Source organism: Phodopus roborovskii, unplaced genomic scaffold, assembly GCF_943737965.1.
Source record: "Phodopus roborovskii unplaced genomic scaffold, PHOROB, whole genome shotgun sequence".
Taxonomy (NCBI): domain Eukaryota; kingdom Metazoa; phylum Chordata; class Mammalia; order Rodentia; family Cricetidae; genus Phodopus; species Phodopus roborovskii.
Window position 1 is genome coordinate 44,182,818 of NW_026126418.1, and position 25,235 is coordinate 44,208,052.

Consider the following 25,235-nt stretch of genomic DNA (forward strand, 5'->3'; position numbering starts at 1 on the left):
CGGCTAGCTCTGTCTTAATTATTAACCCATTTCTGTTAATCTAAGTTATTTCCATGTGGTCTCATCTTACTGGAGAGTCTGCTCTCCCCCGTCTCTCCATGTTGACTCCTCTCTACTACTTCTTCTTTCCTCCTTGTCTCCTAGTCCCTCCTATCTTCCTTTCCAATTGACCAACAGTGCTTTTTTCATTAACCAGTATGAGAAACATATTTACAGAATGACATCTCCCATCACACATACAAACACATTAGTTAGTAAGAAAAATTTAAAAACTTAGAAATACTGTCTTTTCTTTCAGGGAAGAATTCTAGATCACCTTTTGATATTGTACCAAATAACTTCAAAAAATAATACATTGTGTCTTACAGTATAGTTTTACTTATCTCATATATCTTTTTTTTTTGTTACATTTTTTTAGTCTTCTTAAATGAAATGTAAAAGGATATAAATTAATAGTTCTTCAAAAAGGACTTTAAAATAATGAATATAATCTTTGATCTTCTCCATAATGTCTCTTTTTATATATGTCTTTTAAATCTTAGTCAAGAAATATTATTTCTAGGAAACATTTTTTTCCCCCTAAACCTTGGGGTATCTCTGAGTTCGAGGCCAGCCTGGTCTACAGAGCTCGTTCCAGGATATCCAGGGCTAACCCAGAAAAACCCTGTTTCAAAACAAGAAAGGGTGAGGGGAAGAAGGAAAGAAAGAAAAAGAAAGGAAGAAAGGAAGAAAGAAAGAAAGAGAACAAACAATAAATATTTCCCACTAATGCTGGGGAACCCAAGCTAGCCTCACACATAAACTAACCTTTAACATGTAAGTTATGACTCACAAGAGCTAGCCAAGTGTTATGAATTCAATTCACTTTTCAAGAGATGGCTACTTATAGCTGGACTGTATGCCCCTACCCACATTAATTTGACTATCTAATGAATTAAAGTTGTAATATAAACCTGAGATTTCCTAACCGTCTTTTCTTGATTTCTGAAATCAAAGAATTAGATGATAGTATGTCAAACCCATTATACGCAATCCTCTTAAAAAGTATTTGCTTTCTAAATGCCATGGGCACCAATGTCATTTATGATGGCACTGTTGTCTGGTAGTTGTCAACACTCCAACAGGAAGTTTTCCTAAGTGACTGTGAAATTACTATATAAAAATCGTATTTAATATGAAAAGGTACTCATATAAGACCCTCAAATATTGACTTGAAATAGGTTTTCCTAAAAATAAGATACTTTAAAAACAGAATGCAGGTTTTTTTTTTTTTTTACAGACTCCTTATTCTCTCTTGTCACTGAGTCACAAATGTCACCTTTGCTTATTTGATCTGTATTATACATGCAGCTTTGATGCCTAAAGTCATAACAAAGGAGTGAAAAAAATAATAAGAAACTTCCCTTAATGGTGAGCACCGCTTATTCTAACCTATCTGTACTGATGGCTTTCTTCTGAAATAGAATGTGGCCTGAAATGTGCTTGTTGGTGCAACTGTTGATTCTATTGATTTTAATCTTAATCTTTAGAGGAAACAAGTTTTTCTCAAAGTAGATTTAATTATTTTCACATGCAAATCACTGAGTAGCTAGTCTTAGGTTTTTACTCTCAGTAAGCACAGGTGGAATACATGCACTAGTTTTTCAGCCACAAATTTTGATTGAAATAGTCCTAAAAGTTGTGTTTAAAAGATATAAGACTATCCTTGTAGCCTCTGATACAAAATCAAGAGCTCATTATATTGAAGTGTGACAGTTGTTTTCAAACTGAATGACAACTTTCTTTCTTGCTTTCTTGGTACCCCTAAAACAATAAACACTGTCATATGAGTTAGAAATGTTATGAAGATCAAAGTGTATGACTTCAGAGTACCTGAACAAAAATAGGACTTCTACTGTGAATTTGTACCTATTTTCTATTCCCTTCTCAAGTGTATTTGTAATTAACATGTCCCTTCAGTGTTCTCCAATGGTTGCTTTTTTATTTGGTGCTTTCAAATATCAGTGTTTGTTTCAATTTTCAATTTTTAAATTTTCTCAATAGTTTCTTTAGATCAGTTGCCAAGTAACACTGATGAATTAGGATTAATACATCTTTTAAAGTGTACTTAATTTTCCTGTACTGTTGGTTAAGCTTGTCACAATTTATTTAAGAGGCCAAATCACTTGTTGATTCCTACAGACTGGGTTTTGCATGTATTTTAAAGAGATGCTTTTCACCCAGTCTTGCTATTAGTATTCAGGCATCTGTACTGACCTGTCTTTGGGGTTCTGACAGGATATGCCTTCAGCTGCTGCCACTAAGAGCACCTGTGAACATTCACTACTTTTCCCTTTAAAAGGGCGCTGCCCAGCTCCCATCTTCCTGTCTCTCTCTGCTTCTCTGCCTTTCTCTCTGTTATTCCTTCTCTCTCCCACTCTCTGACTCTCTCTTCTCTTCTGGGGCTCCTTTCCCCAGGGCCTGGCCCCCCTGTCCCCTTTTTCCATTCACTTTCTCCCAATATAAACCCCTCCACCCAAGCTCTGTCACATGGTGTCTTTCTCTCTTTGCTGATTTTTAAAAATTATAATACTTGCTTTTAAAATTACAGTGATTAGATCTCAAATTTTGATAAAGTCCATGTTTGCCTTGGGATAGGAATAAAATGACTTTACAGATAATGTGAACCTCCATCAGGAGGCGAGTATTGGCCTGATTGTCTCTTTTTTGATGAAATGCATCCTGTTCAAGGGCAACATCATTAGTGATTACAAAAGACTAAAATTTTACCTTTCTCTTTCATGTATTAACTATAATATTCATCTAAGAAAAAAGTTTATAGCCTTGGTAGCCTAATATTTTTGTTGAACTATTAACACACAAGAATAACCCATAGGGAATTAATCACACAACTGACACTTTCCAATGCCTCCGAACTTTGTCATAACTGTATTCAGAAATGATTGTTATGTCACTCTGTGTATGCTTATAGTTATAGATAAAAATCTGTCTATGTACTTAAGAAAGGAATAAATAGTGACTTAGAATATTTATTAAAGGTTTATCATAGAAAAATTACTCAACTAAATTTAGTTTTTTAAAAAGTTAAAACTAGTACCAGCCTTATATATTTTTTTAAAAACTATGATTGTAACTAGAACTTTCTGTTATCTCAATCCCTTGTTTTTATTTTGTTTGTAATATTTATTTGTGTAATTTGTTAATTAAAAGGGAATGCAGTGGTGTCTTTTGAAAGAAGAGGATGTCATTCCTCGTATCAGGGCAATGGATGGCCGAAGGGGAAGACCATCCAATCCAGATAGACCAAGAGCAAGAGAGGAATCCAGGATGAAACGCCGAAAGGGCCGCCCTCCCAATGTCGGCAGTGCGGAATTCCTAGATAACACAGATGCAAAATTACTAAGGAAACTGCAGGCTCAAGGTGAGATGCACTAACTAACAGTCATGGAGACCCCATAGTTATCTTGTAGTTTTGATTTGGAAGTATTTGACGCTGCTCTCAGACGAGGAATTCCTTGAATGTATAACTGTATGTTGAGTCATGCTTACAGACACCATCCTCTCCTGTGTGTGGCCGTTGAGATTTGCACAGAAGGATCAGCCACCACTTGGCACATGCCCTAAGGTTGTGCCTACCTGGGATTCCCCTGTTAACAGCTCCTCATTCCTGGAAGTGTACATGAGAATAACTCCAAAATATGTGGGTCTGTAGGTCAATTTTCAAACAGAGAACTCTAGTTACTGGTGACTAACCGCAGTGATTTAGTTTAGAGACTCCTGAAGTCTGGGTATGCAATTTCAGAATGCCGATGGTATGTTTTAGGTATGGCAAGGGCACCAAAGAGCAGGATTATTAAGTTCAAAGTACTTCCAGTGATCAGAGATGTACTTATTATTCAAAATTATACATAAGTTACCTCAGAGCTGTTCCTGTGACACAGGATAACTCATGGCTTAAATTTTTAATAATTAAGTTATATTCAAAGGGCTCTCAGAATTTTATGTCATTTCAAGAATTCTTTAGCTCTATGAATATAAGATCTAGAGGAAAATATGCAAAGTGTATTTCTGTTCATTGCAAATAAATCATAATCCATAGAATAAAGCTCATAGAAGAAAATACTTTAAAAGCTTTCCCACTCATCAGTGGAGTCATAACAAGTTTTTGTTAATCTCTCTAGAAATGTGCACACACATATCCACATTGAAAGCTTCCCATGTGTGCCTTATTCCCCTTATACTTTGTCAGCTTGACCTCAGTCATCTTTCTGTGTTAGCTAGCACCTAGGGACCAACCTTCCAGTGGCCCTGCAGTCAGTGATGACACATGTTTCTCTGACATCCTCATTAGAACACCAGTCTCTTTTGATGAATCTTTACCATCACAAATAGTGTAATAATAAATATGTTATACATTTGCAAGTATATATTTCCTATAGACCACACCCATCTTTTACAGGCAAATCAGCACTGTTTCTAAAATGGTTGTTCCAATTTGTACTTCATCCAGTAATCATTTAAAGCAACTACTGACTACCATTTAACAATATAGATTCAGTCTTTCTCTGCCTTAACATTATTTTCTTTATCTTAAAACTTTCATCTTCCAAATTACTTATTAATGATTAAAAGCAAAATAGTAAATGTCTTAAAAGATGTGCATGCGTTTCAAAAATTAGTTTAAAGTTTTTATGTTTTTTTTTGGTTTTTGGTGATTTTTCAAGACAGGGTTTCTCTGTGTAACCCTGGCTGTCCTGGAACTAACGCTGTAGACCAGGCTGGCCTCCTGAATGCTTGAATTAAAGGTGCACACCACCATACCAGCTATAGTGTGCCCAGCATTAAACTTTTTTAAATTGCATTTTCAGTTATTGTTTTTCCTCAGTGTGTGTGCACATGTGCACGTATATGTATAGGTGCACATACCACAACATGTGTGGAGGTCAGAAGGGAGCTTTCATGCATCAGTCCTCTCCTCCCACCATGTGGGCTGTGGGGATAAACACAGGTTGTCAGTCTTGGTAGGAATCCCCTTCACCCACTGAACCATCTTGCCAGCCCTGATTTTAAAACTTATCAGTAAAGCCCTGTGTGTGTGTGTGTGTTTGTGTGTGTGTACACACACATTTTCTTTACATGAAAACAAGTACTTAGTGTCTTTTTTATGTTTATTAATTTGTTAAAGAGAGTAGGGGACACTTGTGTCCCCATAAATTGTGGAGGTCATTGGACAAATTGCAGATAGCAGCTCTCTCCTTTCACTATGTTGGTTGTAGGGATCAAGTTCTGGTTTTTAGGCTTGGTGGTAACAGTCCTCATGCCCTAAAGCATTCAGTATTTAACAATAAGTGATTACTACATTTGGGCTCGCAAGGTAACTCAGTGGTAAAGTTACTTTCTGCCCAGTCCTTGTGATCAGAGTTTTGTCCCTGGACCCCCTCACATCAAGGCAGAACAGTCAATGGTTCGTCCAAGTTGTCCTCTGAGCTCTACATAGCTGCTGTGGCCTACACACCTACATGCATACCTCATACACGATAATAAATAAATAATGTTTTTATATTTACAAGTATAAGAATTTTTATGTGCCCCTTTTGTAGAGATTAAGCAACAATGAATTGTTTGATGATTGTTTAACTGTTTCAAACAATTTAAAGGGGTTATTTGAGAGGATTCTAGAAGTTTCTGATATATATTATTCTACTAGGATTAAACTATGCAGAAAAATTGGGTTACATTCACAGAATAGATAAGAAAATGATAAATGCACATCTTAAATTTATTTCCCAAACACTGTCAGATGGAGAGCTCCAAGTTATCACAGAATAAAGATTAAAATCTGACAGTTTGGATGTGATAATGGTTTTCAGTGCGTGTAAATGAAAGCTGCATGTTTATTGACCGACACTAATACCTCAGGCTGTGGACAGCAGAGAATTGCAGCTAGCACTGGTCACAGAACAGCAAATGTGGGGACAGAGCTTTCTCCAATGCCTTCCTTCTCAGAAGGAGTGCTCACAGCTGTCTGACATCTGCAGATTTTAGTCATGCTGCAATGCTGCGGAATGTCATGTCTAAAGAAATGACTTGTGTCTGAAAGATCACTAATTCTATATGGTTTGGGTTTATTTGGACTAAATACTTATCTTTGAAATTAAGGCAGTCATATTTTTGAATATTTTATTAACATCTTCTTATTGGGAAAGTTACTGATTTCATTATGACTTACTCAGAATTTATAAAGCCCCTGCTTCTATTAGAGAAATAATTTAACTTATAGTGAAAGGTAAACTTATGTAACTTTTTTCAGAAACTTTTCTAATCATGTGCCTTTCAGCTGAAGACAAAGTCAAGTCTTAAAAATTAGAGTTCAACAAAAACAAAACAAAAAAATCCACATTAAATTCTTAAATATTAATATTTAAATATTGAAAATGTGTTATTTTTCATTATTATGATAGTCTTCTAGAATATTCTTAGCAGAGGTTGCTTTCTCTGCATGCCAGTTTTTGTGATGTTTATTTCTAAGGTATTTACTATATAAGAGATCTTTTTCATAACTCAGAAAGTTTTAATGATTACTATGATTTTCAAATAGTGAACACTATTAGAAGTTCGAAATGTATTTTAATAGCATTAGCTTTCATTTTATCTTTCAGTAGTATCTATAGTTTGCTACATAAATTAGACTTTGTTTTCAAAATTGTTACAATAGAAAATTAGTGACCACCAATTCATGACCTATGTCATGACTACTATGTCATGACCTACTAGGACTTTGAATCATTCAAATGCTGCTTCAAGGTTTTTCTCATAGTGAAATGTAGATGGGCAGTATAGAAAGATAGGAGTTTGTGCTTTGACTGCTCTGTAACATCTATGGGACTTGCATGTTTTATTTATATACTGTGTATAAGATTGTTTACCTCACAAAATTGCTGTGAAGATTAAATAAAATAATGTAAATTTAATACATGACTCACATTCAATAAATGGTAGACATACATAATCATTGTCAGTTAATATAGTTTATAGGTTCCTTACATCTTCATCGGCTACAAAATTTAGAACTGTTGTTCTTTGTTGTAAAGTGTTACTTTCTAAAATTATTTTTCAAGTAATATTATGATACATCCCTTTTAGAGTTAATAGCATTCAGATCACACTTGCCATTGAGGAGAATAATGACATTATATGGTTTCTGTATCCATTAGACCCATTTCCACACTAACAAGCAATCACTAAATCCCAGTGATTCAGGGTACTACAAGCTAAAGACTCTTCCAGGGGGAGTCAGAGAGAGCATCTTCATAGGTCTTGGCTGAGATTGTTCATGTGTGGGCTCAGTTGGCTCCATGTGTTCAATACCGAGCAGCCTGTGTCCTGGGTTGGTGGACAAGGCGCAGGAGCAGTAGAGAGAGAACACATGTACCCTTGAAAGCTCTGCTTTCTTTTCAGCTAACGTCCTCTCGACCATGGACAGTTATGCATGTCCTGAATTCAGAATCTAGGGCAGAGTGTATTCCATCTCTCAATGAGAGGGACTCCAAAGTCACATGGTAAATGACCTGGGTCAAGGGAGGCATGAAGGATAGGACTGTTAAGTCTTTTTTCCCCAGATCCTTCTGTCTATCCTTTACAATCATAAGAACTTTGCTGTCCTTAAAACTCTTGAATATTCTTCATTCTGCCTTGTAAGTGAGAATGTCATTAGATTCAAGGATTGAAATACAAATTTGGTTAGAAGTCTCTTCCTTTGCATATGTGTGTGCGCGCGCGTGCACATGCACACACGTGCATGTTTATTGAAGCTAAACTGAAATGTCTCAGCAGCTTCTTAGCTACCAAGGAAGCATTGCTTGTAATGTAAAGAGGGTGCTTATGTGAGTTCTGTGATGGGGATCACATTTATGCAGTTGGTTTTTTGTTCATATTTGATTAAATAGTTTGGCAATTATTTTCTAACTTTTTGGGGCTTTAAAATTCATGATTTGTTTGTTTTAGCCACCCACGTGCTGGGATTACAACCTTGAGTTACCACAGTAGGCTAATCTGGCCATTTCTAAGGGGAGAATGAGCATGGCATGCTGGTCTAAATCTACCCTTTGGCATTCGTGGTGACTCAGCACCCATTTCACAGTTACTCTTTAACATTTATGAGATATGCAAAGTTGTCAATGATACCCTTTGAAATTTTATGTTTTTCAGAAATAGCCAGACAAGCAGCACAAATAAAGCTTTTGAGAAAACTTCAAAAGCAGGAGCAAGCACGGGTTGCCAAAGAAGCTAAAAAACAACAAGGTGGGTGACATACATGCATGGATTTGAAAGGTAGGAACTGGGGGGGGGTGCATATGGGCTACCCTTCCTGTGTTTCTGTGATGGCAGACATGCTTATTTTCTCTTAACAGCAATAATGGCTGCTGAAGAGAAGCGGAAGCAGAAAGAACAGATGAAGATTATGAAGCAGCAGGTATGTCCATGAGCTGGCACGGACTTCCAGTGTGGGTCTGCATGTACACGGGATGGGCATGGTTCCCACTTAGATTACCATATAGATAGCCACTGTCCTGTGTGAATGTCTTTGTCTGTTTAGGAAGCTGCCATCTTAAACATCTTTTTTCCTATTTCAAGAGATATTTATTTTTATTTTATATGAATGAGTGTTTGTCTACTTATGTCTTTGTACCACATCTATGCCTGGTACTCATGGAGGCCAGAAGAGGGCATTGGATCATCCAAAACTGTTCTAGATGGTTAAGAGCCACCATGTGGGTACTGGGAAATGAACTGAAGTCCTCAGCAAAAACAACCAGTGTTCTTAACTGCTGAGTCATCTTTCAAGACCTGGCCTTTTTTTCCCCCGTAAATGTATGCTCTGATATTGGAACTCAGGTCCTGTGTATGTTCGTTCGAGTATTTGAGCTGCACCCTCCTGAGTCCAACTAGTATTGCTCATATGTACCTGGGTGTAGGGCTATCAAGGGGACTCACCCCGAAGAAAATCTTTCCCTGCTCGCGAAGCCTTTGGCTGCCTGTAGCTCTTACTAGAGGTAAGACCTTGTGACCTCTTTCCCTACCTATGATGGCATATCTGCTGCTATGGTCTTGTAGGCAAAAATTGTTGAGTTTATATTTGCAACATTCCTGTCATTTGCAATAGACACTGTTTCCCAGCAGTTCGCTAGCCGTCTAGCTCTTATAGTTTTTGTGATCCCTCTTCCATGATGTCTCTGAGTCTTGAGATTGTCCAAGAGATGGAGATGGGTACTCTACAGTCCTTTTTCCTGCAGTTTGACCAACTTTGGTTCTCTGTTACATCCTCCATCTAATGCTAATAGAAACTTGTTTATGAGGGAGCTGCACTTCTTTGTTTAAGCATAAATACTTAGAAGTCAGTTGCATACCGTATCAATTAGCAAAATGGCAAAGAGTGGCCAGTCTGGCAAGAGGTTCCCTGTGGTGCAGCTGCTGCACTAGTCTTGGAAGTGGCTAACATCTGTCTGATTGGACCTAAGACCCATTAGTAAGGGGCAGCTCTGGTCTAGTACTAAAAACCCAGCCAAGAACCTGTTGATGGAAAGATCACAGGTCCTAGAGGAAAACCTATAAGAACTTCCCTCATTTTAAAATCAAGTTCTTTTTCTTAAAGTTCTTTAAAAAGTAAAATTTCATATAAGGCATTATATATTTCATACTTATGAATATTTTAATATTCTTGTACTTTGAATTCAAGTTGGTACTCTGAGACTGTTTTCAAACTTTAAATTGGTGTATCAGTGGATAGGGGATATTACTTGAAGCTCCAAGTTTTAATAAGGAAATTTGGCACTTTAAAACATGCATAGTATACGCCTCACCTGAGTTTAGTCCTTTGAAGCCACATAGTAGTAGAAGGAAAGAACCAACTTCACAAGTGGTCATCTGACTGCCTCGGGTGCAGTATGGCACATGTGCACCCCACATCTATGGTAATTCAATTAATTAAATTTAAGCAAATGATATATGTACCCGATTGGTTAAAAAAAAAAAAAAACTTTATCTAGCTGTTTTAGAAGACAGTTTGCCCTCATTACTTCTGAATATTTTCAGAGTATTATTCACCTTATCCAGAGTTCTCTCTTATTTCTATATTACCCTTCTTATTTCTACTTTTGAAGTTAATTTTAGTAAAGTGAAGTAATTAAAAAAAAATAGACAAAATAGCCAGGCGGTGGTGTCGTCCGTCTTTAATCCCAGCACTCAGGAGGCAGAAATAGGAGCATCTCTGAGTTCAAGGCCGGCCTGGTCTACAAGAGCTAGTTACAGGATAGCTAAGGCTATTACACAGAGAAACCCTGTCTCAAACAAACAAAACAAACAAACAAGCAAAAAATGAACAAAATTTTAATTGACAAGGTGTGTGAGCTGTTTCCTATCTCCACATGCTTATCCAACACCAAAACAAGGAAAAGGGGAGAAAGTGTATTGTTTTAAATGAAATCACTGTGTTGTTATATAAATAGCTGCTAGCTAAATTGCTTGGCTTGGAATCCATGTCATTATCTCTGATGTTTCTTCCATAATTAACTAAAGATATGTGACCAGAGTGAATTCTTATAGAGTGGAATTTCTAAGCAGGCAGCCTAGAGTTAAATGTGGGCTCAACTGCTTAATGATTTTATGACCTTGAAGGACTAATGTTTCATGACTCTATTTCCTTTGTTGTAAAGGAAGGTGACTATGGGGGCTGATGATTAAATGAGATAAGGCCTTCCACAGCCCTTGACAAAAAATAAATACTGTTCTTGAAAGAGGTTTATAAAATATACCTTCTACCATAATTTAAAACACAATATGTAAACTTGTGAGTTTGACTTAAAATAAGTATGCTTATTAATGCATTTGTTAAAGTGTTGTAAATCTTTAATGAATAGTGTGTGTTTTTATACTTCATTTTAGAGAAACATACTGTCATTTTGTTGCACTTTTTGTAGCTTCTTTGATTTTATGTTGACATATCAGATTATCTTACTACATTAAATTCAGCTTTGTGATCTTAAAGTCAAGTGCCTGCAACTTTCGCAATCTTTATTACTAATTGAAACAGCATTAGGCTTCAGAGCGTTCAGCAACATTAACCAGGTGAATTAGTCTTATATATTTATCCCAACACTTATGGCACTACTCAGACTTTTTGTTAAATAATGACCATTTTATTTTCTCTTACTTTCTTTTTGAGACTAAGATGTCTCTTCCTACTTGTGATTCTCCTGCATCAGTTACCAGAGTTGTTGGGGTTACAGGTGTGTGTCATCTAGCCCTGAAATGATCTAGAATCAGATAGAATCACATTCTTCTCATTCTTTGGATATTTTTTTCTATCTCTGTTTGTTTTTTAATGACAGGGTCTTTCTGTGTAGCCTGGAACTCTATACTAGGCTGTCCTCGAACTCACAGAGATACACCTGCCTGTACTTCCCAAGTGCTGGCATTTTAGGATACTTTTAACACAAAATTTGAGAAAAAATATCATCATAGTATTTTTTCATACTTTTTTAAACATAATTTTTATTGAATTTTTTTCTTTTGCAATTTCATACATGTATCTTAACAACAGTAACTCCTCTCTATCTCACACATTCTTTCTAATTTACCTCCTATCCCGATTACCCCAACTCTGTTCCATATAAGTCACTTTCTCACATTCATGTTTTTGTTTTGTTGTTGTTGTTGTTTTGTTTTGTTTTGTTTTGAGTCCCCTGAATTTAACCAGGCTCACCTGTGTGACTCTGGGTTTGGAACTATCTATTGGAACCTGGTGGATTTCTCAGTGGTTACACAGTTAACAACAATGACTGCCTCTTTCCCAGAATCCACAGCAGTCAGGAGCCCAGTATGGAGGGGCAGGCCCTGTGATCCCTTCCCTGATTCACAGCTGACTGCTGAGTAAAATACCATCTTGTGTAGGCACAATACAGGCAGCCACAGCTCCTGTGGGGTCATTACTGCACCGACTCTGCCATGTGCAGAACACCACAGTTTGCAAACTCCCAACCCCATTCCCTCCTTGCCACTGCTGGGGATTGAACCCAGGACTTAGAGGATGCTCCATAAGTACTTAACCAGTGTGGGAGCTTTGTGTTCCCATACACAACAAGGATCCTCAAAGCAATTTTACAGGGTTGTGGGAGCATCACACTGAAGTAGGGTGAGCACAGTGTAAGTCAAGTTATGACTCTGTGAACTAAATGTTAGCATTATAGCAAAATATTTCTGTGTAAGAACTCAGGGCCTTTACTTAGAAAAACAATATAATTCCAACCATTAAGACTCTTTGATGATAAATAAGATACTGTATATAAAGTATCATCTTAGTAGATAGCTACATAATAGTATAAAAAATTTATAAAAACTTTAAATGTTAGTTTTCATGTTGATGATATTGTCTCCAATCATCTAGTTTGTGTGTGTGTACGTACGTATGTACATACATACGATTGTAAGATAAAGATTTAAGGTAAAGTTAAGATAAAGATTTAAACTGAATATATTTAAGCCCAGATTACTTTAGTCTAAGAGTCTATATCTGCACATGAGAGAATGGTAGAATGCTTTGGCTAATTTAAAGTCATACCCCTTTTAAAGTCTTATGATTAACAAAAACAGAAAATTTTCATCAAGAATATGGTCCTCATGTCTTAACTTCTAAGTAAATAATTTAAAATGGTTTCTTCAGTGCATTGCTTAGAAATAACGTAAGAATAAAAGCTTGGGTTTTTATTTCTGGTAAGCTGCAGGTAATATTCAGTACCATGAAAGGATCACCAGTAGCAAAATCATAGAGTGACAAGTCTTCTGAAGTAGATTGTTGAGTACTCCGATCTCTTGATTGTATTATACACCTCACTTATACAGAATGACTGAAAAGTTAGTAATGCACAGTTAATGCTACCTCTGGAAACTGAAAGACAAGCACAGTGGTGTTTGATTATGAATAAAGTGTGTTTGATATAGAAGTTCTAGAACAAATCTAATTATAAGTAAAAAAAATGTCAGTTATGTTATTGTTGTTAGGAATTTATTCCTATCCAGGCCAGTTTGAAACTTTCTGAAAGCGCATTTAAAAAAAAATTTCTTTGCTATGATTATAGCATATGAAGTCAACTTTAAAACTCAGAATGTATGTTCTTATCATAACTTAGATGATTGCTAAATTATAAAGTATAACCAAATTTAGATATTTTTTCATGGGAGTTACCTAATGTAAGTAATTTCCTAGATTATAAATTTAAATTAATTCATTGTAAAATCTTGTGGCTTTATTCTTGTGGTTAAAAGGATTGTTCATATCATGTTGTCAACATGTGAAATACATTTTAGAATTGGAGATTATTTTTAATAATGATCTTATAGCTGTGTAATGACTATATAGTTGTGATTTTAAAGTATTCTTTAACTTTATTGACAATCTGACAAAGGCATGCATGTAAATTATTTTATAGAAATAGTGTTCTTTGTTCAAATTCATTCAGTAAGTATTAACAATCTATCAGTCATTTTATGTATTTATGTTTTCTGTTTTATTTGAACTTGCAGAATACTGTCTGGATATATAACTTTAATCAGCTTTGTTATTTCTTCTGTATGTTCACTAAATATTTATAGTTTACCATTATGAGAATTTCTAAACTCATGCAAATATATAAATCACTGTACAACAAGTAACTGAATTTCAGATCCAGTATGGATAGTGTTTGATAATTTGGTACTCATGTCTTAAATTGTCTGACTCCAGTTAAAACTTTTAACCTAAATATTTATTTCATTATCTCAAATTTTCATAATGTTTCTTACAGGAAAAAATTAAGAGAATACAGCAAATCAGAATGGAAAAAGAACTCCGAGCTCAGCAAATTCTTGAGGTAGAATTCTTAATTTAACATAATTAAGATAAATACCCCTAAAATGCAAGAACCTTTAGAATGCTTTATTGTTCCCACATTTATTCAGATCAATATGTTCACTAGTGTATTGAGGTATTCCTTGAACTTTTTTTCAAGTTCATCCATCCTAGCAGTAAATGCCAGAAAGTAAAATAAAAACAAACAACAGGAAAACAAAAAGAAGAAAAGAAAGGGAAGAAAACAGCCCATAGGTTTGTCAGGGTGTTCTGGTGTACCCTCTGGAACACCCTTAGGGTATCATATAGTTAGACATTTTCTTTTCAGTTAGAAACCAGTGTTTATAAACAGAAACTCAAATGCAGAAAATGGTATTGCTAACATATTCCTAGTGTACCTCCCTTCCCTGTGAGCAGCCTAGAATTAGGGATTCAGGGTGTGTTAGACTCCAATTAGTAGGTAGAAATCAGCAGGAGGAAATACCGAAGAAGTGAGGTTAGCACATACAGGCCTCAACTCATGCAAAAGTTTGGAACTTTTTATATGAATGGCAGTTGTCAACAGCTTGTGCCACTGTCACATTATGAGATCACAACTGATGCTAGAAAGAAGTGTCCCATTGTCAAGATAAGGGCAAATTATGTGTCATGTTCTGTATCAAAAATGGCATATGTCTTGAAATTATTTCCTTCAAATATAGTGAAAATACAGTTTTTTTTTGGGAGGGACGGTGGAGTGAGACAGGGTTTCCCTGTGTAGCCGGGCTGTACTGTAACTAATTCTGTAAACCAGGCTGCTCTTGAACTCACAGAGATCCCCCTGCCTCTGCCTTCCATGTTGCCGAGATTAAATTCATGTGCCAACACTGCCCAGCAAAATAAACGTTTAATACTTGCAATTCTTTTACCCTTAGGTAGCTGTTCATGACCTGTTGCTCTATGGAACAGTGTATGGCCTGAGGTCCAAAGCGACTTGGGCTTTCTTGTGTTATAGTTATTTTCTCATAGGAATATACACATATTCCCTCACTCAGTTTAAGCTAACCTCTATCCCCCAAATTCAAAACATTTCTTTTTAAAAAACAAATAAACAATAACTAGCAGGTAGATGGAAACTCACAGATGGTAAGTAACTTCAGGTGGTATACTGTGATGCTGGTTGTCAGAGTGCAGGCTCTGTCCTATTAAACAACAAACCCTAAATCAAGACCCATTGTACAGTGGTAGTGAAAATCAGATTTACTAAAAGTGCCCACGACCAAATAATGGATTTCCTTATCTAAAATATCAAGGATTAAAGGAAATTCCAAAAGGTAGATATGTACTTTAAATGTTAGTGATCAATTTTTAAGTTCTTTTTATCCATTAATATTAATTCTTTCTAAAACTTTTTCAGAAAGTAAATTTTCTTTTAAAACCCTCCAAAATGTAATACATGGCAATCAATCTTTTATCTCAAGTGTCAAGGTAAAATAATGTTATCTCAGAAGTTTGTCAAAGGAAAAAAATGTTGTCTTGTGACTTTTTTTTTTTTTTTTTTTTTTTTTGAGGGTGTTCATATATGTTTTAGCACTGATCTGCTGATTGGAAACAGTGCATTGTGGGGTGGGGATATTTGTAATTGTCTGCATATGTGTTACATGATTGTTTTGTACCTTGTGAGGCATGTAGCTTCGAGTCTGAGGTTATTTGCAAGTCCTAGCGGTGCTGTTGCATGACTTGAGACCTGTTTTGCATGCACAGGCTAAAAAGAAAAAGAAGGAAGAAGCGGCAAATGCCAAATTATTGGAGGCCGAGAAACGAACAAAGGTTAGTTTAGCTGGGAATCAAGAGTTTTTATTTTCAAAAATAAAAACTTAATTTGCACAACACTGATGATGAAAAAAATAGTTTTTCTCAAAACTACCATTGTAAAATATGTGTGTAAATGTGTGCTTTTATTTTTATGTATATTTTTGTATGTTTTTTTTTATTTCTTACTGTAGGTTTTATGTGCTTTTTTTGATATGTGTAAATGGAAGACATCAAATCAGAAATGTAAACTATTGCATGGCATCTGGATTTTAAGTTTTGCTTGATAAGAATGACTACCAGGACTAGCTTATGTGTCATTTATGTTTATGCTTCAAACCATGCCCCAAACCTGACTGTCCCCTCATAACTCTCTCTTTGTTAGTGTCCAGTAAATGTTCTTCTTATTTAAAAACAAAGTGCATAATCCTGTCATTGTGATGCATACCTGCCATGCTTACGGTCATGAGGCAGACATAAGAGGCTTGGAAGTTAAGTCCAGTGCCATAGCAGGACCCAGTCTATAAACCAACAAATAAATAAGTGGGAAGAACTGGACTGTGGTTACATAATAATAAAGTCAGTCCATTATATAACTGTAGCAAAATTGTTGAGGTGTTTTGACCACAATTCCCTGGCATGAAGCACAGAGAGATGTTCTGTTCACTCTATTGCTTCTCTACTTAGCTTTTCCCTTCCCCTGAATTCTGAATGGCAGCAGCTGAATGAACCTGCTGGAGCTCTAGTTGGCAGCACAGCTCTTCCAAATAGAGCCAAGAGAATGCTTTGCAGTTTGCTCATTGGTTTTTGTTTGGGGGCACCATGGGAGTGCTTGGAATGAACCAGAGTTTACGCAACTGAGCAAGGCTCTGCTTCTAAGTTCAGCCCTAGCTCTAGCTTGCAGTCTTTTCAACATACACTCCTGTACTTTGTTCTCTAGAATAAGGAAGTCTTAATTCTTCTATATTCCTTCATGTTTACCCTTAATATTAATTTCTCTTAGATTTTACCTTGCTAAGCAATAGTCAATAGGCAACAAACTTATATACTTGTTTTGCATTATGTCCCATCCCCTTGGATGGTAATGTGAACTGCTGGTGGATAGACAGACAGACAGACAGACAGACAGACAGACACACACACACACACACACACACACACACACACACATGAGTATATTTGGAACTTTAGAATGGGGAAGGGCTTTGATAAGCTAGTTTTAAGGCTTCAATCATAAATTGTTAAAATGCATGTACTGTTTTTAATGTGCTATATTTGAATTTGCCATTGAAGTATGTTTTTCAGTTTTCCATTGAATTTTACGTTGAAATGACTTAACGGGAAAACATCTTTGCTACTGATTATGCCGTACAGTTTGTGATAGCTATCTGCATTAAGTGAGCCTTATCAAGTTAAGAAAGATTGAATAGTGAACTTTTTCTGTGATTAAGCCTATTAGAAGGCTAAAATTTATCAGAAAATGCAATTTGTATTACTTAATGTACTTTAATCTCTCCAAAAACCCATATATTAAAAGCTTCTTATTTTTAAGGAAAAGGAACTGAGAAGACAGCAGGCCGTCCTTCTGAAGCACCAGGTCTGTATGCACAGAACCGTAACTGTGCAAAGTACTTATCATTTTGCTTAACGATTTGGGGGGTGGGAATCTTCAAAATACATTCTTTAAAATTTCTTGTTAATTCTTGCTTAGGTTTTCTCCTTGTCTTACAGTTTATTGCCTTGCCTTGGTATTGGTGTCTTTGGGGGGTTAAAATTGGTTTTATGACTCTGTGATTTCTGTTTCATAATGTTGTGCCAACTCTTTCTACCAGGAGTTGGAGAGGCATAGACTAGATATGGTATGGGTATGTTTATTTTTGTACATCTAACACCGCATTGTGATTTGGTTGTGATATGGTTGTCATAGCAATGCATAAAGTGTAGCACTGGCTGCTGTCATATTACATACTGCTGCATGGCTTTACAGCACAGTGCATTGCATACATCTGCTTGTCTGTCTATAAAGAAGTGTGATACATCTCCAAGATTTTTCATTGAATTGCATAAAACCTCTCTCTAAAAATGTATATTACTGATGTCACAGGGAAAGTTGACTCATTATACATTTAGATAAAATTATGACCCATATTCTCCCATCCTTGTAGATGCAAAACTGCCATTAAGTACAATGGTAATTTTGAATTTGCGTGATGAGAGAATATGAAATATATCCTGGTTTTATAGTTAAATTTTGGATTACCCCTTTGGGGGATCAAATATATTAAATCTAAAATGTTGATTAAATATTAATAATAACTGCAATTTTTACATTAAAAGTAGCTACCAAATTAAGGTATTGCTTACCTTATTGCTATACTGGGCATTTTAGACTACTCTTATTTGCCCATGGTACAGCATTTATACCTTTAAATAGTGCATCAAGCATCAGACATCAGTAAATAGGAATATCACATTTCATTGGTATATGTGTATGAACCATGACTAGTTTAACTTTTAATTGGTATAAACACTTTTTAAAAATCTTCCTAATTTATTGGTGGACTATTGGATTTAAAAATGATTTTATACTTGAAATTAACTTAATCAATTCTAAAACCACGATGTGAAAGTGATTATGGATTAATTTCTGCCTGATCTTAAATTTTAAGAACACTATAACCTTGTAAATTTGGCTATAGCATTTTGTGGTTTTTCTAATAGCAGATGTAAGGTAACTGACCTGTTCCAGCCAACCATTATGCTTTTTTGTTCTGGCAGCTTTTGAAGGAGCATCACAGCTGACCATAAGTAAACCTTGTATGCTCTGTTTACACTGTCCTCATGCTCTCATTGCTTCACCTTTTTGCTGTTGATTGCTCTTGTATTTGCTTTCTAAACCTGAACTAAAACATGCACAGAATGGCCATTCTTGTCTTATATTTAGTATTTACTGTGACCTGTCTATAAATGCTAAACATGCTATATTGAGTTGTTGTTGTTGTTGTTGTTTTGTTGGTGTTGTTGTTGTTTTTCATCTGAAAGCCAAACAGTTAAACTGTGGTTGAGTTGTTCTCCTAATTTCATCTGGCCTAATAGGAACGGGAACGCAGGCGACAACATATGATGCTTATGAAAGCTATGGAAGCTCGTAAGAAAGCAGAAGTAAGTATGTATTTCTAGAATATTACCTTAGAAATTACATGTTTGTTTCCCTGAAACAGGAGCTATTGTATTCTTTTCAGAGTACAGGTTTGTCATGATTTTGTGTGTTGAGTGGTGTGGTTTAGCTAGCTGTAGCTCTTTATTACTCTAACCGGTACGTCACAAAACTAATATTATAGCATGTGTAGAGGTCCCGAGCACCTTCATTCAAATACTAAACGTGCCAACCACAGACTTCTTAAGCATGTTTTGTGTCTGAACTCAGACACACCAGGCGTGTCTAGAGATTGAACCCAGGGCCTCTGGAAGAGCAGCCAGGGCTCTCACCTGATGAACCATCTCTAGATGACCATAAGAATTGGTGAGAGAAAAAGATGTTTAACATTTCCTTGTGCTAGACAGAGCCAACACATTAGAAAGGAAATAACATCATACATTGTGGATATAATATAGTTTGACATTCAATTTAAAAGTGAGAGATATGGTTCAGAAGGAAGGGAATTCAGAAGTTAAGACTAAGACATTATTTATTTTATAAGAGAATAAAAAGGCTTTTCATTCAGAAAGATGCATTGGCCTTGCATGTCTTTACTTGCAGTTAGTCTATAAGGTTTATGGAATTGTCTGGATCTTAAAAATCTTGTGTGCATAAGTGCTTGCTAACATGCAGAGGTCAGAGGACAGTCTTAGAGGTTGATCCTTGTCCCATACATGGGTCTTATGATGGGGATTTTTTACTTTTAGTTGTTTTGGGGTATTTTTCTATTATATATACCAGACTAGCTGGCCATGAGCTGTTAGGGGTTCTACTGTCTCTGCCTCCCATCTCCCAGTAGGTGTGCTGAGGTTAAAAACACTGCATACACTACCACGTCTGGCTTCACATTGATCCCTAGGATTTGAACTCAAATTCTCACATTACACAAGTGCTTTTCTCACTCAGCCAATTCCCTAACCTTCAGCTGTTATTTCTCCTCAGAGTGAAGGAATCTTATATTTGATATGTGATATTAAAGTAATGATAGTATAAATAGAAAATTTCTCCTTTTTTCCTGACAGTTTATTCCCTGCATCAAATACAGTCATTTCTCTGTTGTCATTACCTAAACATTGCAGTGCTTTTGGCATTACCTCCAACATTGTTGTTTTAGATTGTCGTTCCTGTTTACAATGTTAGCTAATATATCATCACAGGTGCTCTGAGACTGAGATGTTTCTACAAGTGTGTACTTTGGTCCACTTCTCCTCCTCCTTCCTTTATTTTGTTTTTTAGAGACAGGATTTCTCTATGTAGCTCTGGCTGTCCTGGAACTTGCTCAGAAGGCCAGGCTGATCTTTTGTTTTTGTTTTTGTTATTTTTGTTTTTGTTTTTCAAGACAGGGTTTCCCTGTATTGTTTTGGAGCCTGTCCTGGAACTAGCTCTTGTAGACCAGCTGTCCTCGAACTCACAGAGATCCTCCTGCCTCTGCTTCCTGAGGGCTAGGATTAAAGGAGTACACCACCAATACCTGGCTGCCAGGCTGGTCTTGAATTCACCAAAATCTGCCTTCCTCTGCAAGATTTCCAAACTACTATTAAAAATTTGGGACTAACCTAGACTTTTTAATGATGTGCACAGCGGCAGTTACTAATGTAGCAACTAAGAATGCACTTCATTCATACTTGCAAATTGTTATTAGCAAAAAGGTGTATGTTACCATGTCTCAACTTTTGGTACACTTAAGGTAGACTTTCTGTCCCATCCAGCGACCACACACTTATCTGTGTTGATACCAGGTCTCTTAGCTTGTTGTCCATGTGCCTTGAGTAACAATGGTTTTCATCCAAAGACAAAGGATCAAACAAATTTTGAGTAATAGATGTCTACACTGAGTCTAATATTAAGTGTACATAGTCCTAAGATTTAAAAGTTTTTGGTTACATAGTAAAGATATATAATGTGACTACCAACCATACAATTATTTTAAAATCCAGTAGCTGACTGTGTTGAAGAAATAGCGTAGTTGCAGAGGACCCAGGTTCAATTCCCAGGACCCATGTCAGGCAGCTCACAAATGCTCAGAACTCAGTTCCAGGGATCTGAAGCTTGTGACCTCAGTGAACAGTGCAGTCAGATGCATAGTGTCACACATAGTCGTGCACACATGCACAGACACTTGTTAAGAAATTCAAACATTGAAATATTAAAGGAAGTCCTCATTTCTACACAATTCCTAGATGATTTTGTTGAAATAATAATAGTTTGATCACTTTGGAAATATATCTATTAGAGTGTTTTCAGACATTTGTTGGGATTAAGCATCCGTGTGCATTATTTTCTCTTTAAGGAAAAAGAGCGGTTGAAACAAGAGAAACGCGATGAGAAGAGATTGAATAAGGAACGCAAACTAGAGCAGCGGAGATTGGAATTAGAAATGGCAAAGGAACTGAAGAAACCTCATGAAGATATGTGCTTGGCAGACCAAAAGGTGACTCTTGCCTGAGCCGTGTCACTGACAAACCTGATTTCTCCTTTTCTCTCACCAGATTGCTTGTCCCCAATTACCACAAGTTTCCAAGCCCACGTTAGTCTTGCCTGGATTGTCAGCCATCCTTGTGGTCCTTGCATCACTCCATTTTCATAGATAACCCCACAGAAATACACAAGGGAAAGTCAGAGAAGCAGATGTGTCCCACTGGCTGTCTTGTAGTCTTGTACTGTCCAATAATTGAGGCATAGAAAGTCTCGATATTTACCTAAATTAGGTTTATCTGTGAGCTCCTTTAGTTCATTAGCCGATCTTTACTGAATGTGTCCCTGTATGCCTGGCCCTGTGCTGGGTGCCTATATGAATCCCTTGAATTATATGTTTTGATCTAGTCTTCCATAAAGTCCCATGGCTGTAGTATAGAATTGTCTCCAATTATTGATGGAAAGGCTGAAACTAAAGAAGAGACCTGCCCCGACCACACAGCTGACGAACAGTATATTGAAGCCAGTTTGTCTGCTGTTAGAGGCCTTGTTCTTTATCACCTTGAAATCCACAAGGTTCCATCCAGCCGTGCATGGGACCTGAGGCTGTCTCTTCCAGTCTGCATCCGTCAGACACAAGAGTAGCTATTTGGAAAGATCAGAATTACCTTAGAAACAACATGGTATGCTGGATTTTGGAGGAGAAATAAGTGTAGTTTTGAATATAGCTCAGAGCATGGTGCTTGTAGAAAGTGTTATCAGTAATGCATGCAGTTTCTAACTACCCTGTAATATATCACCATGCATGGTCCCTGACAGCTGCAAGTTTCTGCCACGTCCATCTGTTGTGTAGTGTGCTTAACACAAATATTTAGTGTCTCAGTAGGGGTTGTATTGTATTAACGTTCAATTTGTTTTCCTTAGCATAACTGCCCTAACATAAAAATTAATGTATATTTTACCAGTTCTACTTGTTTGGATCTTGACATTTTCCTAAGCAGAATGTTTTTCTCTGTAAGTTAGCTGACACATTTGACAAACTTATAGTGAGCAGACAGACTGTTTAAATTCTAAATGTACTTTATTATTGTGCATCTTCTCTATCCCCTTCTCCCCCCCACCCTCTTTCGAGACAGGGTTTCTCTGTGTGCTGTCCTGGAACTCACTCTGTAGACCAGGCCAGTCTTGAACTCTCAGAGATCCACCTATCTCTGCCTCCTCATTGCTGGGATTAAAAGTGTGTGCCACCACTGCCTGGCTATCTTACATCTTTTATTTGCACTTACTTAAACCATGTGGATTGTCTTGTCAAATATGTATTTATTTTAAGCCATACTCTTTTTTTTTTTAGCTTTGTTTTATAAATTTTTAGAATTATGTAGAAGTGTGTGTATCATATGGTTCAGGGAAAAGGAAGACTCGTAATTAACTGGCTTTCAAATAGAGCATTAACTGTTATGCATAGTTTATTGTTTTTCAAACAGTATTAAAAAGAACCTCTTCAGTGAGTTACCTAAGTAAGTGCAGAGCAAAGGGCTTATTTAGATAATATTTGTAAGTCACCTTTTCCATATAAAATTTAAATTGTTATTTAAAGAAATCCATACATGGGCAAAATATCCCTAATTTACATTACCTATTGACTGAATTTTTAATGTTTGTGATAAATGTAGTGTAGCTTAATTATTAAAGAGTTACCTTGTGTGGGTATTTGAGAAACATCAAAGAGATTTCTCTCTAATTTTAATACTAAAACTCATATTGATGATTCATTAAACACAGAGAAACCTAAAGCCCTAGAGTTGCATTGTAATCAGACTCCTGAGTGCCTACAGTGTGGATCAATTGACATATTTCAGCCATTAGCTGTAGATGGTACCACTCTTCCCAACCGGAATGCCCAGGGCTCACACTCATAACAATTCTGAGCAACCATTAAACAGTGGGGATTTCAGCATCTCTATCATTAAAGCTCAGTGCACATTTGTGAATTATGTAGTGGCACGGTACTTTTGAAACACTTATTTATTTTGTTATGCTTGGTTTGTTTGTTTTTTTGTTTTGGTTGTTTGATTGGTTCTGCATTTTTATTTTTTTATTTTTATTTATTTATTTATTTATTTATTTATTTATTGAGACAGGATTTTGTGTAGCTCAGGCTGGTGTTGAATTCACTGTATGTCAAGGTTGGCCTTGAGGTCTTCAGTACCTCACCTGTTTATTGAATGCTGGTATTTCAGGCGTGTACCGTAAAATGTGACTGGTATGAGTGTTCGGGTTATTTAATTTAAATAACCTTATTTTATCAATATATATAAGCATATTTAAATTCATGTTTCTGCTGTCAAAAATTTGAGTTCCTATTGAGCTCAACCCAGATTGCTTGCCTTCAAGCCACTTTACTTAGTACCATGGGATCTGTAGAAATGTCCACAGGAAATCTACCCTCTAGTACAAAAGAAAGAAATATAGCAGCTTTAGTTACTTTTAAGTGACAGGAAAAAGTGTAATTTGGGGGACTGGAGAGATGACTCATTCAGTGAAGTGCCTACCACACAAGCATCAGAACCAGAATGAGCATCCCCAACACCCACACGAAAAGCTAGGCAGAGGCGTGTCCACATGTGTCTGTAAATCCAGAACACAGGGGGAAGACATTCCCTGGTCAACCAGTCTAGCCAAATTGATGATCCCTGAGGGTCTTGATGAGAGACACTTTTAAAACTAATTGGTGCTTGGAGGATGGCTGATAGCTTTGCTAGATGGGTAAAGTGTTTGCTGCTCAAGCCTGATGACTTCACAGCCCATATGGTAGAAGGAGAAAACTTACTCCTACAGGTTGTTCCCAGACCTCCACAGGCACACTGTTGTATGCACATACAACACAGACACACACACACACATAAATAAATAATAAATGCTTAATAAGCAATTGAGGAAGACACTCAATGTCGACATGTATTCGTACGTGTAAATGCATACATAACCCTGTTTACACAAATAAAGCCCCACTTTAACTCTTACAGGTATTTTAATTTTCCCTGTGTTTTGTTTGCAGCCCTTGCCAGAGTGGCCTCGCATCCCGGGACTTGTCCTCTCTGGAACCACATTTTCAGACTGTCTCATGGTGGTACAGTTCTTACGAAACTTTGGTAAAGTTCTGGGCTTTGATGTGAATATTGATGTTCCCAACCTCAGTGTCCTTCAAGAGGGATTGCTAAATGTAGGGGACAGCATGGGTGAAGTACAAGACTTGCTTGTGAGACTCCTCTCAGCTGCTGTGTGTGATCCAGGTCTGATTACAGGATACAAGGTAAAAAACCAAAATCTAACCAATTGCTTTAAGTTTGTACTCTCTGTGCATTGCTGGTTTACTTTTCCATGATAGCAGAAGATTGTGTAGAGAGACTCCTTTTTATCTCACTGCTCACATATATCTCCCGGAGTTGTATATAGATTTATACTAGGTTACAATTGGGCCAAATGTAGAGAAATCTTATTAAACTGAGAAATATGGACCAGTCTCTTGGTTATTCTTTATTGCTCTAGCTGTAGGCAAAGTCCAAGTCTATTACAGGCCCGTGGTATCTATCAAAAACAGTTGTTATTTCTAAAGGATTTAGAACTTGCATGCTTATTCTGAACTTCTCCTTTTTCAATTGTCCTGAACATCAGGCTAATGAATCACACATAGGTCACTGTGTTGATTCTGTATTGGTCAGTAGATAGTCCATTTGTTCACATTTGTCTTTCCTCATACTCAGATATGTTTTGTTTTGTTTTGTTTTTGTTTTTCTCCATGTGCCTACTCGCTGTTCTGACCTATAAAACGTGTCATAACTAAAGGTAGAAAATAGTAACAGTGCTTTTGATCATCCCTACTCTCCATTGCTTAGAAAATCTCTTTACAGACAAAGACGACTTGGTCAACTACTTAAATCTGTCTCC

The 25,235-nt window shown here is 36.5% G+C and overlaps 1 protein-coding gene across 23 annotated transcripts in view; it reads left to right on the forward strand.

The window, feature by feature from the left end:
• The window catches only part of Baz2b (bromodomain adjacent to zinc finger domain 2B), a 213,283-nt gene that overhangs the window by 161,011 nt on the left and 27,037 nt on the right, over window positions 1-25,235 (forward strand). For 12 of the 23 annotated variants that reach the window (XM_051184605.1, XM_051184617.1, XM_051184609.1 and 9 more), the window contains 10 exons: window positions 3,211-3,421; window positions 8,209-8,301; window positions 8,412-8,473; window positions 13,839-13,904; window positions 15,626-15,691; window positions 17,226-17,270; window positions 17,506-17,538; window positions 18,770-18,835; window positions 21,163-21,303; window positions 24,346-24,600. In XM_051184605.1, the coding sequence (XP_051040562.1) occupies window positions 3,211-3,421; window positions 8,209-8,301; window positions 8,412-8,473; window positions 13,839-13,904; window positions 15,626-15,691; window positions 17,226-17,270; window positions 17,506-17,538; window positions 18,770-18,835; window positions 21,163-21,303; window positions 24,346-24,600 (1,038 nt within the window). The remainder of the gene's footprint in view (window positions 1-3,210; window positions 3,422-8,208; window positions 8,302-8,411; window positions 8,474-13,838; window positions 13,905-15,625; window positions 15,692-17,225; window positions 17,271-17,505; window positions 17,539-18,769; window positions 18,836-21,162; window positions 21,304-24,345; window positions 24,601-25,235) is intronic. The other 11 variants (XM_051184621.1, XM_051184612.1, XM_051184614.1 and 8 more) reach the window with 4 other exon arrangements.